The sequence below is a fragment of the Entelurus aequoreus genome, linkage group LG26 (genome assembly GCF_033978785.1).
Source record: "Entelurus aequoreus isolate RoL-2023_Sb linkage group LG26, RoL_Eaeq_v1.1, whole genome shotgun sequence".
NCBI lineage: Eukaryota > Metazoa > Chordata > Actinopteri > Syngnathiformes > Syngnathidae > Entelurus > Entelurus aequoreus.
In genome coordinates, this window is record NC_084756.1 from 2,193,582 (window position 1) to 2,211,570 (window position 17,989).

The 17,989-nt window shown below is 39.9% G+C and overlaps 1 protein-coding gene across 1 annotated transcript in view; it reads left to right on the top strand.

Annotated features, from left to right (window-relative positions):
* The first annotated feature begins 2,680 nt into the window (after positions 1-2,680).
* Positions 2,681-17,989, top strand: part of si:ch211-286o17.1 (hematopoietic progenitor cell antigen CD34) — a 64,272-nt gene continuing 48,963 nt past the window's right edge. The window contains exon 1 of the mRNA XM_062038146.1: positions 2,681-2,903. Coding sequence (XP_061894130.1) covers positions 2,819-2,903 — 85 coding nt within the window. The 5' untranslated portion in view covers positions 2,681-2,818. The remainder of the gene's footprint in view (positions 2,904-17,989) is intronic.

Here is a 17,989-nt window from a genome sequence, read left to right on the forward strand (position 1 = left end):
TGAATTTCCTGGAGTTTTGGGAATTTCTGGAAAACCGGGAATTTTTTAAAATATTGATAACAGCACAATTGTTCTAAATAATATGAATGGGTTGGTGTTGGAATTTTTCAAAATGGTAAAAAAAATGTTTACGTAGTGACGTAGTTTGAATTTAAATGGGTTTTACGGAATTTCGGAAAAAACGGGAATTTGTACGAAAGGAAAATGTATAGTTTTGTTGTCCCAGTTAAGAAGAATGTTTTGAAGGTGGAATGGTCCAAAAACAGTTGAAAAATGTGGACTGTGAAAACTTTCCAGGAAGAGGTGAAAATAGGGCTTTGGAAAAACAGGAATTCTTTTGAATTCCTGGGAAAAAAATGTTGAACCTGGAAAATGGTAGTTTTATTTTCCAAGGTGACTGGAGTATGTGGATGTTGGAATGGTTCGAATCGATTGAGAAATGTGGGATATGGAGAGTTTTGTATATTGCCCATTCATTTTCAATGGAAGGAAATTCCTGGTAATTCCAGGTAATCAAGGAATTTTCGGAACCGGGAACGGTTCAAATCGGATGAGAAATGTGGAATATGCAGTAGGTTGTGTATCTCCCATTCCCTGTCAATGGGAAGAAAATTACTGGAAAACTGGGAATTTTGGGAACGGGACAACATGGGGAAATTATGTGGTTAGCCGACATATGGGAAGAACAGGGTGGGTTGATGGTTGAAAGGTCGGAATCGGGTAAAAAATGGTGAAAAATGTTGGGCATTGTATAACTATGAATACGTCCATTCATTTGAATGTGAATTTCCTGAAAATGTGGGAATTTCTGGAAAACCGGGAATTTTTGAAAATGTTCATACTAGCACAATTCTTCTAAATAATATGAATGGGTTGGTGTTGGAATTTTTCAAAACGGTTAAAAAATGTTGACGTAGTGACGTAGTTTGAATTTGAATGGGTTTTACAGAATTTCGTAAAAAACGGGAATTTGTACGAAAAGAAAAATGACAGTTTTGTTGTCTCAATTAAGAAGAATGTTTTTTAAGGTGGAATGGTCCAAAAACGGTTGAAAAATGTGGACTGTGAAAATGGTAGTTTGATTTCCCAAGGTGAGTGGTGTGTGTGTGGATGGTGGAACGGTTCGAATCGGTTGAGAAATGTGGGAATTGTGCAAGTTCGAAAAATGGCCCGTTCATTTTCACCGGGGGAAAATGACCCGAAAAACCATGAATTGTGGATAATGTAGGATTTTTTAAATTTTTTTAAAAATGTTTTGGGGAGCTCATTATTCCCATTTGAGCCGAACGTTTTGATACTACACAGTTCCGATCAGATGAAAACTGTGGGCTGTGGAGCAACACTACTACATATATGTTTTTTGGTGTACAATGCTCAGGCATTCACACAATTAAACAATCACTTACTGCACAATGTCTGCTCTCCCTGGGATTACGGGTTTGGGCAAACCTTTACCACATATGGATAATCCACTGACAACAATTGAACAGGCGTCAACCTGTGGTCCACACGTAACTCTTATGTGTGACTGCCATCTACTGGTCACACTTATCCAAAAAAAATTCCTTGGAGGTCGGTAAGCACAACCAGAACTAATACGTACATTAGGCGCACCGGGTTATAAGGTGCGCTGTCCATTTTTGAAGTGTGGCTTATAGTCCAAAAAATATGGTACTTTATTGTGGGACATGTTGGACTTATTTAAAAATGTTGACATACACTATAAAATGGGGCCTTCAAAGAAGATGCAAAGCCCATTGGTAAGGGTCTGTGCTGGTTCTGCCGAGGGTTAAAGTCCTGTTTAGTGCCATCTGACAGGAAGTCGTGATTAACGAGGACTGAAATGTAGCCAAAGTACTTGATCAGTTAGCGGACTAACAAAGGTTTTACTGGGGTGATGTGGCTGCTGTGGTCGCCGCAACGGGCGTTCATGGCTGCTGTCCCTTATCGGTTTGGGGGTGCAGAGCTCATCTGAAGTCACGGTGAGAGGCCAATTGGTCGCCTCAACACCCCGCTGTTTGAGTCTGAGCTTTGGTAGGGGTCTGCCAGGAGGAGGAGGGGTGGCAGAGGAAATGGGGAGAAGAGTTAGGTGTCATGTTACTGACTCCTTTAAGAATAGTCGGCTTCGACTAAATGTTGTCGAAGAGAGGACGCCGTGTTTGTTTAACAAGTCATTTAGCATACCTTCACCAGTGGTTCCAGATGTGTGAGAGCAGGGGAACAATTTTTAATGTGCACAATAGGGGCGAGGTGGTGGGGGCCATAAGCGGGGGTCTCTGTAGAAGTGTGAAACGTTTCTACGGTCCCCGCGGTGTCTGATTGACGGCCTGGTTGGGCTCCGGGCTACAGAAGGAATTAGCATGACACTGAGTCGCACCTTTGTTCCCGAGCATGATATTGTGAGCTGCAGTCCATCTCCGTAAGCCTGTCAGCAGAAAAGTGCCCCGGTCTTTTCTAGGCCGCCACCTTTTCATTGTGCCCATCCAGATGAGGTCACGGTCCTCAGAGAGCACCTTCATTTTCAGTTTGAAAGCCCGGGTTTGGGTGTTTGAAGAAAAAAACTAAAAGACAGCGTCCCCAACATCTGCCTTGCTTGGCGGTGAGTGGGCGTGGCCTTGGAGGAAGGGTTAAAGTAACTAGCGGAAGACGGGTGCAGGGCTGGGCCTCAGCGAGGGAGGCAGGGAGGGAGGGTCGTATAAAAGTGACAGAACACAAGTGGTGCTTTATCCACTCTGAGTAAAAGGAAACCTTAAAGCCTCAGCTAAGCCTGCTTTTACCTCCGCTTTCCCTCCATTTTGACCCACGCAGAGACGCGCACATGGCAGCATCAGCCCCGCAGCGAGCAGACCGAGGCGCCCGAATGCTGGCCTTGGCTTTACTCCTCATAGGCACAATCGTGAATGGTAAGTCGCATTCTTGCAGAAGTTGAATGGAGAGTGAAGGGCTGAAGGAGCTTGGGGGGTGAGGGTTTGAATGCTCCTTCCAGTTTGAGTCCTGGTTTTAACCCAACAACCTTTCTGATCTCTGAATTACAAAAAAACAACTAACTCCATCCTGAGAGTTGAATTTTGAGGAGGTCTGATTTTGATAAGACTGTTTTTCACCCAACATGTGATACACCAAGCTAAACAAAGGGATCATTTTTAGTGAGGAACTTTTTTGTATTATTTGGACTTTTTCTGTAAAAATTTCCTTTTTGGCCACTTTTTCACCACCTTGGTCTCCCAAACTTTGAAAAACGTGCATCCTTATATTTAGCAGGCTGTAATGTGAGGCCAGGGGTGTGCGTCTATACAGTCCTGAGACATTGTTGAGCTTGATGGAACTTTGGAGGAAGCTCACACACTCGAGTTCAAATGAGAAACTGGAATTGCGAAAGTTGTTCCAATCAAATGCATTGGTGTAATTCATGTTCCATCTCAGCATCTCAGCATGACCTCATCTCTGATTTAGCCACCAGTCTTGTTCACTGCATCCTGTCTTTCTGACAGTTTTTCCAAAGGGGCTTCTTTCCGTCTTGGGCCAGACTGTGTCTCTGAGTGAGAACTGATGTCCGGCAACGTCAAAATCGTCACAAAACTGCGACCTAATAAGGCGATAAACACCTTGAAGCCTTCACATGATCAGATTCCCTTCCAAGGAGTTGTGTAAAAAGTTTTGATTAAACTCCAGTTTCAGGTCATTAATCATAAAATTAACCGCAGGGAAAAGTGGGACAAAGCCAAGTTTAAATCAGTGCAGGTCCCAGATATCACATTGGAGCTGAGGCTGAACTAAACCTCTTTGTTGTGGCTTTAAATGAATCACACACTGGATGACTTCATTCAAACTGGGTGTCGTCCAGAGCTCGTAAGCCCGGGATGTCCAAACCTTTTGACTTGGGGGCCGCATTGGGCTCAAAAAAATGTGTTTGAGGACCAAAAGGATCGCATGTACACACCTTCTCATTCAATGTGTTTTCTTTGTTTTCATGTTTTTTTTTATAATATCTACAAAGTTTAGTGACCATGTCTGTTGACATTTTGTGTTGGTTGTTTAGATAGTCACTGAAGGCATCACAACTATGAATGAAAACATGTGGAGTTATGTACTTAACAAAAAAAGGTGAAATAGTTGTATGTTTTAGTTTATTCAAGATAGCCACCCTTTGCACACTCTTGGCATTCTCTCGATGAGCTTCAAGAGGTAGTCAACTGAAATGGTTTTCACTTCACAGGTGTCATAGTTTTGATGCCTTCAGTGACAATCTACAATGTAAATAGTTATAAAAATAAAGAAAACACATTGAAATGAGAAGGTGTGTCCAATATATATATATATATATATATATATATATATATATATATATATATATATATATATATATATATATATATATATATATATATATATATATATATATATATATATATATATATACACATATACACTACCGTTCAAAAGTTTGGGGTCACATTGAAATGTCCTTATTTTTGAAGGAAAAGCACTGTACTTTTCAATGAAGATAACTTTAAACTAGTCTTGACTTTAAAGAAATACACTCTATACATTGGTAATGTGGTAAATGACTATTCTAGCTGCAAATGTCTGGTTTTTGGTGCAATATCTACATAGGTGTATAGAGGCCCATTTCCAGCAATTATCACTCCAGTGTTCTAATGGTACAATGTGTTTGCTCATTGGCTCAGAAGGCTAATTGATGATTAGAAAACCCTTGTGCAATCATGTTCACACATCTGAAAACAGTTTAGCTCGTTACAGAAGCTACAAAACGGACCTTTCTTTGAGCAGATTGAGTTTCTGGAGCATCACATTTGTGGGGTCAATTAAACGCTCAAAATGGCCAGAAAAAGAGAACTTCCATTTGAAACTCGACAGTCTATTCTTGTTCTTAGAAATGAAGGCTATTCCACAAAATTGTTTGGGTGACCCCAAACTTTTGAACGGTAGTATATATATATATATATATATATATATATATATATATATATATATATATATATATATATATATATATATATATATATATATATATATATATATATATATATATATATATATATATATATATATATATATATATATATATATATATATATATATATATATATATATATATATTATATATTATTATATATATTATTATATTAATATAATTGATATAATTCAAATAATATAATAATAAATAAATTAAGAGTATGTGAAAGTTCGACTCCTACTTTGTTTACTTCTGTGACGAACGACCTTCTTAAAATTTTGTAATTAATCACAAATATGAAGCAGCTAAAATGCACCAATCTAATAAGTGTGGAGAGCATTTTGTGCATTTTTCCTATCATGCTTTGTACTGGATTTAAATGGGTGTAATTTTTATTTATTTTTTTAATTTTTATTTTGAATGGATGTTTTTTATAATATCTATCATAGTTTAGTGGCCATGTCTTTTGACATTTTGTGTTGGTTGTTTTTTTTTGTTTTTTTTACTGCACCATGATTAGGGAAGGTTGTTTGCATTAGGCCATATAAGTAATTGATGTGCATAGTTAAATGCAAGACATAATTAAAGGTCATTGACCTGAAAAACTCAAGCTGTCAGGCTTTTAAAATGGACGCAATCTCTCTTCGGATGAAGTTCTTTCTTAAATTCATGACGTCTTGCAGGCCAATTTGAAGACGTCTGCGGGCCAAATTTGGCCTTCGAGTGATAGTTCGGACACCCCTGTGAATCACAAAAACAACTTGCGTCGAAATTTTTCTGCATAGATTCTAAAACAGAAACCGCAAAACACTCCAGTGTCCTAATCACAAGCTACAAAGGGCCAGCTAATATCCAGAACCCCACAGATGTAAAAGTCCTCAACTGTTCAGCTAAACACGAATACCGAACTCTAAACTGTCTTTAGTGATGGAAGCCAGGCTGCACATTACGTAATCCAAGGGCCCCGGTCTTGCAAGTGGCAACTCCCTGGGTGAGATTTATGGATGCTCTAGAGTGTAACGGTTACCGGGACAAACGGAGAGAGGAGTTGTGGTAGCATGGCTGGGCAGGGCCACCCGGGAAAACCCCTGCAGACAACACTGAGCTGGCTTCTTCTGGAGAACACTGAGAGAGCTGTGATGAAACACACGCGAGAGAGAGAGAGAGCATTCTTGAGCCCTAAATATTTAGCCAATCTGCAATTTCCACAACACAGTTCAAGGTCTGTGTGTGTTGTCAAGTGGTTTTAGGGCGGCTCTACAGTCCGGCCATGAACCAAGCCCAAGGTCCCTGCCAAGGTTCGAGTGTGTAATTATGGGACTCATTGTTTGTAGAGCCACCATAGGCGGAGCAGATGCATTGGGCAGTCAGATGTCAGAAACAACACCAAGTCAAGTTTGTACTGTGACTCACACAGCTTGTTAAGACCCTCGTTTCTCCAAGCAGCACCATTTTTAGCTTTCTCTTTCACACAAATGTCCCCCATAATTGGTGCATCAAAGTCGTAACAATAGATTTATTCGCCGGTGCCTTTTACACAAGAGCCAGCACAGAAAGACACTTTACTTACAAAAGCTGAAAATTGAGGATTCTACTCATTTACCGTATTTTTCGGACTGTAAGGCGCACTTAAAATCAGTACGGAATAATTCTGGTTGTGCTTACCGACCTCGAAGCAATTTTATTTGGTACATAGTGTCATCATCATCATCATCGGCAGTCACTCGAGCGAGTATGACGATCCTCCTGTTAGGGGGGGTTTCCCTCTACGGAGGATGCTTGTGCGTGACTTTGTTTAACGTGGGGAGACTGGTGCACAGACAGTCACCACCCGATCCTTGACAGATCCGGGTCAGGGTCCAGTGGCATGGAGTCCAAGACGACTGGGGACCCTTTTCTGCTGCAGCCTTCATCCGCCATCCCAGCCGTTGTGACGCTCCATAGGGTTAGCAATCATCCTCCGCCTGTTCCACCGTTGAGGTCTTATTTGTTATTTCCCCATAACTGGGCCCACATGGATGTGGGGGTGCCTTCTTCCGTCATCACAGCCGTTGTGGTAGTTCTTACATCTACCGTCTTCCGCCTGCTCCGCCGTTGAGGTCTTCACCGTATCCCTGGCTAGGGGGCAGTCAGGTACTAGGCCATTGCCTTTGCTAATATGACCTCTTTAATGCGCCTTATAATCCGTTGCGCCTTTAGTATGAAAAAAGCATCGGCAGTGCTATAATCCGGTGCGCCCCATGGTCGAGGAAATACGGTATATGCCAGAGCAAATTAAGGTGAAAAGTTACCGTCCCACCTCTCAGGGCTGTTTTGTTGGGGGTACCGATCCCTATAGGGCTGGAACGGGCACGTGATTTGGCAATGCATTGTGGGGGCTGGGTCGCCATTGTTGTTGTTTACATGGCTGTTTACTTGTGGTATTGTGAGAGAGAGAGACAAACTGGGATAAAATGGGTCGTACCTAAGACAAGCAAATCAAGTGTAATGTTACACAGTGCCCCTTGGTGGTGGTTTAAGGAAATCATTTCAGTTAGAAACGCCCCCCATTTTTTATTGGCTGTCATGTCACCTGAATAAGGTCGAAGGTCAGAGCGGCCATCTTGTTTTTCCATTTTGTTTGAGACAATGTGCTCGACAAACATGTCTCTCTGAAGCTATGCATCATCGTTTGTTGAGCCTTGACAAAGCTTTGTTTGTAAGTGTATCCAATATATTACACTTGTGCAAGTTCATTGACGGTGTATACTAGTTACAATAAGCCAGACCTGGGCAAAATACGGCCCACGGGCCACATGCGGCCCGTTAGGATTTTCAAACCGGCCCACCGGACGTTCTACATAATTTTTTTAGACCTTTATCATCAAAGCGGCAATCAAAGCTGCTCACACGGTCACTAAGGTGGACACTATGATTGACACATCAACTTAATGTGTATTATATTTATCCATTAGAGCGTTTTGTTGTAAATTGTGAGGTGTGTCTGTTAAAATCATGGTTGTTTTTACAAATGATGACAGATGTGAACAAGAGCATGTAATGTCTACTTATGATATAAAGGAGAGGTGCGGTTGTATTGTATATTAAGTACCGTAATTTCTGGACTATAAGCCGCACCTGACTATAAGCCGCACCAGCTAAATTTAGGGGAAAATACAGATTGCTCCATATATAAGCCGCACCCGACTATAAGCCGCAGGGTTTTGATGTGTAATTACCGTAGTATATAGGGGTTCCTGCTACCACTGAGGGGATTGTCGGGACAGAGATGACTGTTTGGGAACGCAAAGCGTCCCATTTATTAACAATAAATCTTTCAATCATTCAATCAAACTTTCACATCTTTGACATGGCAAACAGCATTCGTGCAGAGTACAAATAATACAACGGTGCAAAGTAATACAAAGTGCTCGCCTGTACGTTATCAAAATAACCAGCCTACCGGTATATGAAAAGTCAGTCTTTAATCATTGTGTCATCGTCTTCCTCCTGCGTACTAAAACCACCGAAATCCTCTTCGTCGGTGTCGGAGAAGAACAGGCCGCAAATAAGCCGCACCCTTGTATAAGCCGCAGGGACCAGAACGAGGGGAAAAAGTAGCGGCTTATAGTCCGGAAATTACGGTATGTGTCAATGAAAAGGCATTTTATGTCTTTTTGAGACTTTAACGTTTTGAGAACTCTATCGGACATTGTGACTTTTGGTATTAGTGTTCCTGGAAAAAAAGGGACCCAAACACACATACTGTACAGCAGATTTTTACAGCTAAATGTGTACATATTATTTATACACACATACACCTTGCCCGCCCCCCCTCTCCCCCCAGACACCTTTTTTCTCTCAATGTGGCCCCCGAGTCAAAATATTTGCCCAGCTCTGCAATAAGTTAATGCTAAAAGTTAACATTCCAGTCTGTATGCAACATAACTGCTAATTTTGCTATGTATTTTGATTTAATGTAAACATTCAGCACACATTTTATACACATAAGAACAAATTTTTTTGTATGTCTTCCAGTTTCACAATATAAAAGGGCGTGTAAACTTTGTGACAAAGGCCAACAGTAAACAGCCTTCTAAATCACTTCAACGTCTACATCAGGCCTGGGCAGTTATTTTGACTTGGGGGGCCAAATTTAGAGAAAAAAATGTGTCTGGGGGCCAATATATCTGATTTTTAGGAACACTAATACAAAACCTCACAATAATGTCTGATTGAATGCTAAAAACGTTATGACAGACCGCCTTAAAAAAACATAATAGAATTTTAATGCATAAATCCTGAAAAATTGCGCGTGTCCGCCTTTGTAGTCCGTGCCAACACCGTAGTCGATAAGCTTCTTTTTTTTCTCTATCTTCTTGTTATGGGACATTCATCCTCCGCTGTTGCCATTTCTAATATAAAGTAGTGTAAAGTTCTTACTTATATCTGTCAGTAAACTCGCCATGAAAGCGCTAAAACATACCAGTGTAGTGAGATTACATTATTCACCCGAGGAACTTTAGTTATTAGAGAGTTCAGGTCGAACGTTTTTTTCACGGGACACATTTCTGGCCTTGCTGTTGTTTCCGGATGAGGAGATGCTGCTCCGTTATTGATTGAAGTAAAGTCTCAATGTCATTAAAACAGTTAGCTCCATCTTTTGATACTTCTTCCACTCCCGTCCTTGCACACTTCCCCGCTACAACAAAGATGACTGATTGATTGATTGATTGATTGAAACTTTTATTAGTAGATTGCACAGTACAGTACATATTCCGTACAATTGACCACTAAATGGACCGAATACGTTTTTCAACTTGTTTAAGTCGGGGTCCACGTTAATCAATTCATAGACGGGGAGAAGACGCTGTCCAAGGTGAGACACGTAAATAAGACAAACAAAACGGTGCATCCTGAAGCGACTGTCACAAAGCGACTTAAAGATGATCTGTAAAACATCATCTATGCAACATTTTGAAAAAAATAAATAATAAGACCGCCCTATAATCCGGTGCGCCTTATATATGAAAAAAGATCGAAAATAGGCCATACATCGGCAGTGCACTTTATAATCCGGTGCGCCCTATGGTCCGGAAAATAGGGTAAATGAATAAGTAAATAAATAAATGAATGAATAGACAATGAGTGAGTAATAGAGATGTCCGATAATGGCTTTTTTGCCGATATCCGATATTCCAATATTGTCCAACTCTTAATTACAGATTCCGATATCAACCGATACCGATATATACAGTCGTGGAATTAACACATTATTATGCCTAATTTTGTTGTGATGCCCCACTGGAAGCATTAAACAATGTAACAAGGTTTTCCAAAATAAATCAACTCAAGTTATGGAAAAAAATGCCAACATGGCACTGCCATATTTATTATTGAAGTCACAAAGTGCATTTTTTTTTTAACATGCCTCAAAACAGCAGCTTGGAATTTGGGAAATGCTCTCCCTGAGAGAGCATGAGGAGGTTGAGGTGGGCGGGGTTGGGGAGGTAGCGGGGGGTGTAGGGAAGAGTTAGTGCTGCAAGGGGTTCTGGGTATTTGTTCTGTTGTGTTTATGTTGTGTTACGGTGCAGATGTTCTCCCGAAATGTGTTTGTCATTCTTGTTTGGTGTGGGTTCACAGTGTGGCGCATATTTGTAACAGTGTTAAAAGTTGTTTATACGGTCACCCTCAGTGTGACCTGTATGGCTGTTGACCAAGTATGCTTAGCATTCACTTGTGTGTGTGAAAAGCCGTCGATATTGTGTGATTGGACGGCACGCAAAGGAAGTGCTTTTAAGGTTTTTTGGTGCTCTGTACTTCTCCCTATGTCCGTGTACACAGCAGCGTCTTAAAAAGTCATACATTTTACTTTTTTGAAACCAATACCGGTTTCCTCTATTACATTTTAAATCATTTATCGGCCGATAATATCGGCAGTCCGATATTATCGGACATCTCTAGTGAGTAATAAATACAAAATACAAGGATAAGCTATAAAGTTCTCATAAATATTCTGATTTCTTGATGAGGTTCAAGATGTATATCGGGATTTTCTTGGAAACACTCTGAGTTGGAACAGTGTCCACATAATAGGCAGCAGTAAAGGTTGTAAAGATCCGTTCTGTAGCACTTTATGGTATCCACACAGCACTGGAAGTTACGACGTAGCATGCAATTCTGACATAAAACAAAATAAAGCTTGGCGGATCCCAGAGCTGGGTAGTTAAAAGGTAGTTAGGGCGACTCGTGCCAGGCTGGACTTGGGCGCTATTCCTCATAAATCTTCACTCACACTCTGCATTTTGGCCGTGGTGCGTTTATTCGTGGTAATCGCAATAATTAAAAGCTGCGTTACTGTATAATCATCTTCTGTGTTACTATTTTCACATTTCTTTTAGAGTCATTACGATTGTTTTTTTTTTGCTTATGAGGTTTGACGCTCTCATTCATTTTCATAAGAGGAGCGCATATGAAACAACACGTCTGTTGTGCACACATGTCGTCACGGGAGCGCGCTGTGGCTTGGCTTCTAAATCAATTGGAGTCTGGATATGATTTCTATTATGAGATGTGTCGCTTGTCATTAAAAATAATCTGTTGTGAGCGATCGCAACACAGTCATTCTTTGAAAACGTTCATCCCGTGAGTATATGGCAGTAAATGTTAATTTATGGAGGTTAATTTCTGTCTTTATTACAAAAGCTTTTTTTGACACTGAACTTTTTGCCTTGGAATTTTGTGAACTTAATTTTTCTACACCAAATTATGCTGACGATTGCATTAAAAACAAATGTGTAACAAACACGGCGAAACGTAATCCACATAATCAATATGATATCACTGTTCTGCAGAACTTTCTTGTAGAAATCTGCCTCCATCTGACATTTGCTATCAGGCTCTGTAAACAAGACCCATCTCAGTCTGCATGAATCATTTGTACAGTTAGAAAATATCCAGTGGGCCGTGTTGAAATATTAATGATGTTCTATTATGCCCAGGTAGTCTAGTTAACTGCCTTTTTTATGCTACTTTGCAAGACCCGTGTCATGTGACTTCAAACTTGACACCTCATTGGCTGGTTCTGAGACAGGATCGATTGTTTCAGTCTTAATTTACCGGAAGTGAGTCATGCTTTTTGAAACAGCAAAATTTTCAACACAGAACTTGACAGCACCGATTTTTTTTTGCACCAAATTTTTTACACTGTATTTTTTAGCACTCAATTATTTTACACAATTTTTTTACACTGATTTTTTTACACTTGATGTTTTTACATTAAATATTTATACACTGATTGTTTTACACTGATTTTTTTACACTGAATTTTTGTTACACTGATTTTTTGACATCAAATTTTTATATACTGATTTTTTCTACACTTAATGTTTTTACATTAAACATTTATACACTGATTTTTTACACTGCATTTTTTACCCTGAATTTTTATTACAATAAATATTTATACACTGTTTTTTTTACACTGACTTTTTTATACACCATTTTTTTACATTGAATATTTATACACTTAATTTTTTTTAAACTGAATTTTTTACCATTGAATATTTATACACTGATTTTTTTTACACTGAATTTTTTTCACACTGAATTTTTTACACTGAATTTATTATACTGAATTTTTATTACACTGAATTTTTTACATTGAATTTTTATACACTGAATGTTTTACACTGAATGTTTTTACAATAAATATTTATACACTGATTTTTTTTTACACTGAATTGTTTATACACTGAATTTTTTTACATTGAATTTGTATACACTTAAATTTTTTACACTGAATGTTTTTACAAAAAATATTTATACACTGATTTTTTTACACTGAATTTTTTACACTGAATTTTTATTACACTGAATTGTTTTACATTTAATTTTTATACACTGATTTTTTTTTACGCTGAATGTTTTTACAATAAATATTCATACACTGAATTTTTTATACACTGAATTTTTTTCCATTGAATTTGTATACACTGATTGTTTTTACACTGAATGTTTTCACATATTTTATTTATGATTTTAAAGCAAGTTAGACATAAAAAAATCTAATAATCAAATTCATATGCATTTCGCTTAATCACGATTAATCACAGGTTCTTACCCGCATGCATAATGTAAATCAATTTAAAAAAAGCGGCCCTCTGAAAGCAGCCTTTACTGCGATGTGGCCCTCAATGAGAATGAGTTTGACACCCCCGATATACTTCATTCCACTTTTACCTGCGCTGTTTCCGCATCCTCGAGGTCACGCTACATGCGACGCTCACCGAATCGTGACACAACATCCCGCGTGAAAACACTACCGTTACCATTCCGGAATGTGCCGAGGCCTTCATGCAACATTTAAAGCAGCGATCCAGGTTGTAAACACGGAGAGGATGTTGAGTACTCGACTACGTTAAACACTGAAAGCAGCAAGGAGGAAATATTTACAAATGGACTAAGTGCACTGATGGTCTTTTTATCGCCGTTTCTACCTCTGCACGCTGGCGATATTGCTGAAAGATGGTGTATACTCTCTGTGGATACAATCAATAAAAAGCCTCACTGTGCAAACCGACCCCTCCAATGTCTACCTGCACAGAATCAAAGCCAACAGGCCTTTTCATTGCAATGCACAGAACAGGCCAATGTGAGGGTCTGAGTGTGTGTGTGGGGGGGTACTCTGACGACACCCCAATTGAAAACAGATGTCAGGTTTCCTGATTGTGGCCCTTAAAAGCAGGCACTGTACTTTCGATAAGAAGGCCTGGAGGGGGCGGGGTAGAGTGCAGCACCGGGGTTAGTACGCGCCGCTTCCACGGGCCTGATTGAAACCATGAAAGCTTGTCGTTTTCCTTCCAAGGGGAGAGAACGGGACGACTATTAATCGCCCCGGCTGGAATGAGTGTGTGTCGGGGGGGCAGAGTCAAGATAGTGGGGGTCAGCAGCCTGTTGTTTCAAAGAGGGTCGAGTTGCACAGCGTGTTTAGGTATGAGGCTCCGGTGTCACATTCCTCTGCACGCTCCAAACGCTACAACTCAGGTTCATTAAGAGGAATGTGATACACAATTGTGAGAAATTTTGCATACAAGCATCTTAGATTTCCAACGTTTATTGGAGAGTAACTTGTAGCTTAGCTACATTTAATGGAGAGTAACTTGTAGCTTAGCTACATTTAATGGAGAGTAACTTGTAGTTTAGCTACATTTAATGGAGAGTAACTTGTAGCTTAGCTACAATTAATGGAGAGTAACTTGTAGCTTAGCTACAATTAATGGAGAGTAACTTGTAGCTTAGCTACATTTAATGGAGAGTAACTTGTAGCTTAGCTACATGTAATGGAGAGTAACTTGTAGATTGGTTACATTTAATGGAGAGTAACTTGTAGCTTAGCTACATTTAATGGGGAGTAACTTGTAGCTTAGCTACAATTAATGGAGAGTAACTTGTAGCTTAGCTACAATTAATGGAGAGTAACTTGCAGCTTAGCTACATTTAACGGAGAGTAACTTGTAGCTTAGCTACATGTAATGGAGAGTAACTTGTAGATTGGTTACATTTAATGGAGAGTAACTTGTAGCTTAGCTACATTTAATGGAGAGTAACTTGTAGCTTAGCTACATTTAATGGGGAGTAACTTGTAGATTAGTTACATTTAATGGAGAGTAACTTGTAGATTAGCTACATTTAGTGGGGAGTAACTTGTAGCTTAGCTACATTTAATGGAGAGTAACTTGTAGCTTAGGTACATTTAATGGAGAGTAACTTGTAGCTTAGCTACATTTAATGGAGAGTAACTTGTAGCTTAACTAAATTTAATGGAGAGTAACCTGTAGCTTAGCTACATATAATGGAGAGTAACTTGTAGATTGGTTACATTTAATGGAGAGTAACTTGTAGCTTAGCTACATTTAATGGGGAGTAACTTGTAGCTTAGTTACATTTAATGGAGAGTAACTTGTAGCTTAGCTACATTTAATGGGGAGTAACTTGTAGCTTAACTAAATTTAATGGAGAGTAACCTGTAGCTTAGCTACATATAATGGAGAGTAACTTGTAGATTGGTTACATTTAATGGAGAGTAACTTGTAGCTTAGCTACATTTAATGGGGAGTAACTTGTAGCTTAGTTACATTTAATGGAGAGTAACTTGTAGCTTAGCTACATTTAATGGGGAGTAACTTGTAGCATAGCTACATTTAATGGAGAGTAATTTGTAGCTTAGCTACATGTAATGGAGAGTAACTTGTAGATTGGTTACATTAGGCTGACCATATTCTGAAATCCCAAAAAGAGGACACATATATGCGTGCCAAGGCGGGCAGCACGCCAAGGCCGGGACTAGGTGAACATTTTCCAATGATACTCGAACTTGCTTCATAAGTAATATATTTATTTAAATAAAGCATTTTTTCTCCTATGTTGACAGTAGTGTTGGCGCTAGGAATTTTCAAAATGGGGTCCCAGGGACCCCATCAAATCATACAAATGGGGTCCCACAGTGTATATTTTTGGGGTACCACTTTTAAACATTCGATAACTTTACAAGTTATCGAATGTTTAGCAGCCAAGGCTGCATACTCACGGTACCTGATATTCAGCTGGGAATGACTACAACAGTAAATAAACACAAGACATATATATACTCTATTAGCCACAACACAACCAGGCTTATATTTAATATGCCACAAATTAATCCTGCATAATAACACCTGCGTGTTTGTTATGCTAGCTCCTAGCTCCTCTGCTAGCTCCTAGCTCCATAGAACACACCAATACAATTCAAACACCCGATCAACACACACAATCACTCAGCCCAAAAGACCGTTCACCTAACCCAAGGTTCATAAAGCTTATATATTTTTAAAAAGTTACGTACGTGACACGCACGTACGGTACGGTACGTGTTATGCTAGCTCCTAGCTCCTCTGCTAGCTCCTAGCTCCATAGAACACGCCAATACAATTCAAACACATGATCAACACACACAATCACTCAGCCCAAAAGACCGTTCACCTAACCCAAGGTTCATAAAGCTTATATATTTAAAAAAAGTTACGTACATACGCAAAAAAAAGCCAAAGCTGCATACTCACAGTAGCACGTCTGCGTCTTTGTCATCCAAATCAAAGTAATCCTGGTAAGAGTCTGTGTTGTCCCAGTTCTCTACAGGCGTCTGTGTATCCAAATCAAAAGTCCTCCTGGTTAGAGTCTCTGTTATCCGAGTTCTTCCATCTTGACTGCATCTTTCGGGAATGTAAACAAAGAAGCGCCGGCTGTGTACTGTTGTGGCTGACTACGTTCGAAAAATACGTCCATTTCGCACCGACAACTTTCTTCTTTGCTTGCTCGGCTTCCTTCTCCATAATGCAATGAACATGATTGAAACAGATTCACGAACACAGATGTCCAGAATACTGTGGAATTATGAAATGAAAACAGAGCTTTTTCGTATCGGCTTCAATGTGGAAGGCATACCCGTGTTCGCCGGGCTACGTCACACGCATACGTCATCCTCAGAGGCGTTTCGAACCGGAAGTTTAGCGGCAAATTTAAAATGTCACTTTATAAGTTAACCCGGCCGTATTGGCATGTGTTATAATGTTAAGATTTCATCATTGATATATAAACTATCAGACTGCGTGGTCGGTAGTAGTGGGTTTCAGTAGGCCTTTAAACAGCGTACCTGCTCGGCCACATGTTAAATGCACCTTCTGCTTGCACTCGAATATGATAGCAAGGCTTACTTGCTCAGCAGCCACACAGCTTACACTGACGGTGGCCGTAAATAACAACTTTAACACTGTTACAAATATGCGCCACACTGTGAACCCACACCAAAAAAGAATGACAAATACATTTCTGGAGAACCTCCGCACCATAACACAACATAAACACAACACAACAAATACCCAGAATCCCATGCAGCCCTAATTCCCCCAGTTACACGCCCGCTAGCACCAAATCCCCCCCACACATCACCCCCACCCCCCCACCCCACCCCCCTCCCTCCGTGCGTTGGTTGAGGTTAGAGAGTTAGGGCTGCATGGGATTCTGGGTATTTGTTGTGTTGTGTTTATGTTGTGTTACGGTGCGGAGGTTCTCCAGAAATGTATTTGTCATTCTTTTTTGGTGTGGGTTCACAGTGTGGCGCATATTTGTAACGTAACAGTGTTAAAGTTGTTATATACAACCACCGTCAGTGTAAGCTGTGTGACTGCTGAGCAAGTATGCCTTGCTGTCTCCCACATGTGCAAGTCAAAGCTTCATACAACATGAGGCTGGGCTGGCATGCTGTTTGTGCAAGTAATAGAGGATAATATATGCAGTGCCATCACGGCACGCCCTTAATTTAGTTGTGAGAGGTTGCCTGAAAATACACGCAATCCTAACTCAAAATGCCGGACATTTGAGGCATTTAAAAAACCCACAAAAGAGGACATGTCCGGGGAAAAGACGACGTATGGTCAGCCTAGGTTACATTTAATGGAGAGTAACTTGTAGCTTAGCTACATTTAATGGGGAGTAACTTGTAACTTAGCTACATTTAATGGAGAGTAACTTGTAGCTTAGCTACATTTAATGGAGAGTAACTTGTAGCTTAGCTACATTTATTGGAGAGTAACTTGTAGCTTAGCTACATTTAATTGAGAATAGCTTGTAACTTAGTTACATTTAATGGAGAGTAACGTGTAGCTTAGCTACAATTTTAGTGTTTTTTTATTTTAGGTTTTTATTTTTATTTCGAAAGTATGCGGCGGGCCAACAAAACTCGAGCTGTGGGCTGTCACGCCAAATTTCTTCCCTCTACAAAAACCTTCCCTCCCCCATTTACTTCCGTGGTCATGTTTCCTCTTACGTCATTGACAGCGATCGATAGCACTTCGGCTTTGACTGCCCGTCGCTGGAAGGATACTTTGTCTTTGACAGCTGCTGGAATCTGAAGAAATCGATTATTGTTTTTTTTTTTTGGACAGGTGCGAAACAGGACAGTCGCGTGCAGGTTAAGGACCTCCGGCAACTTTGTGA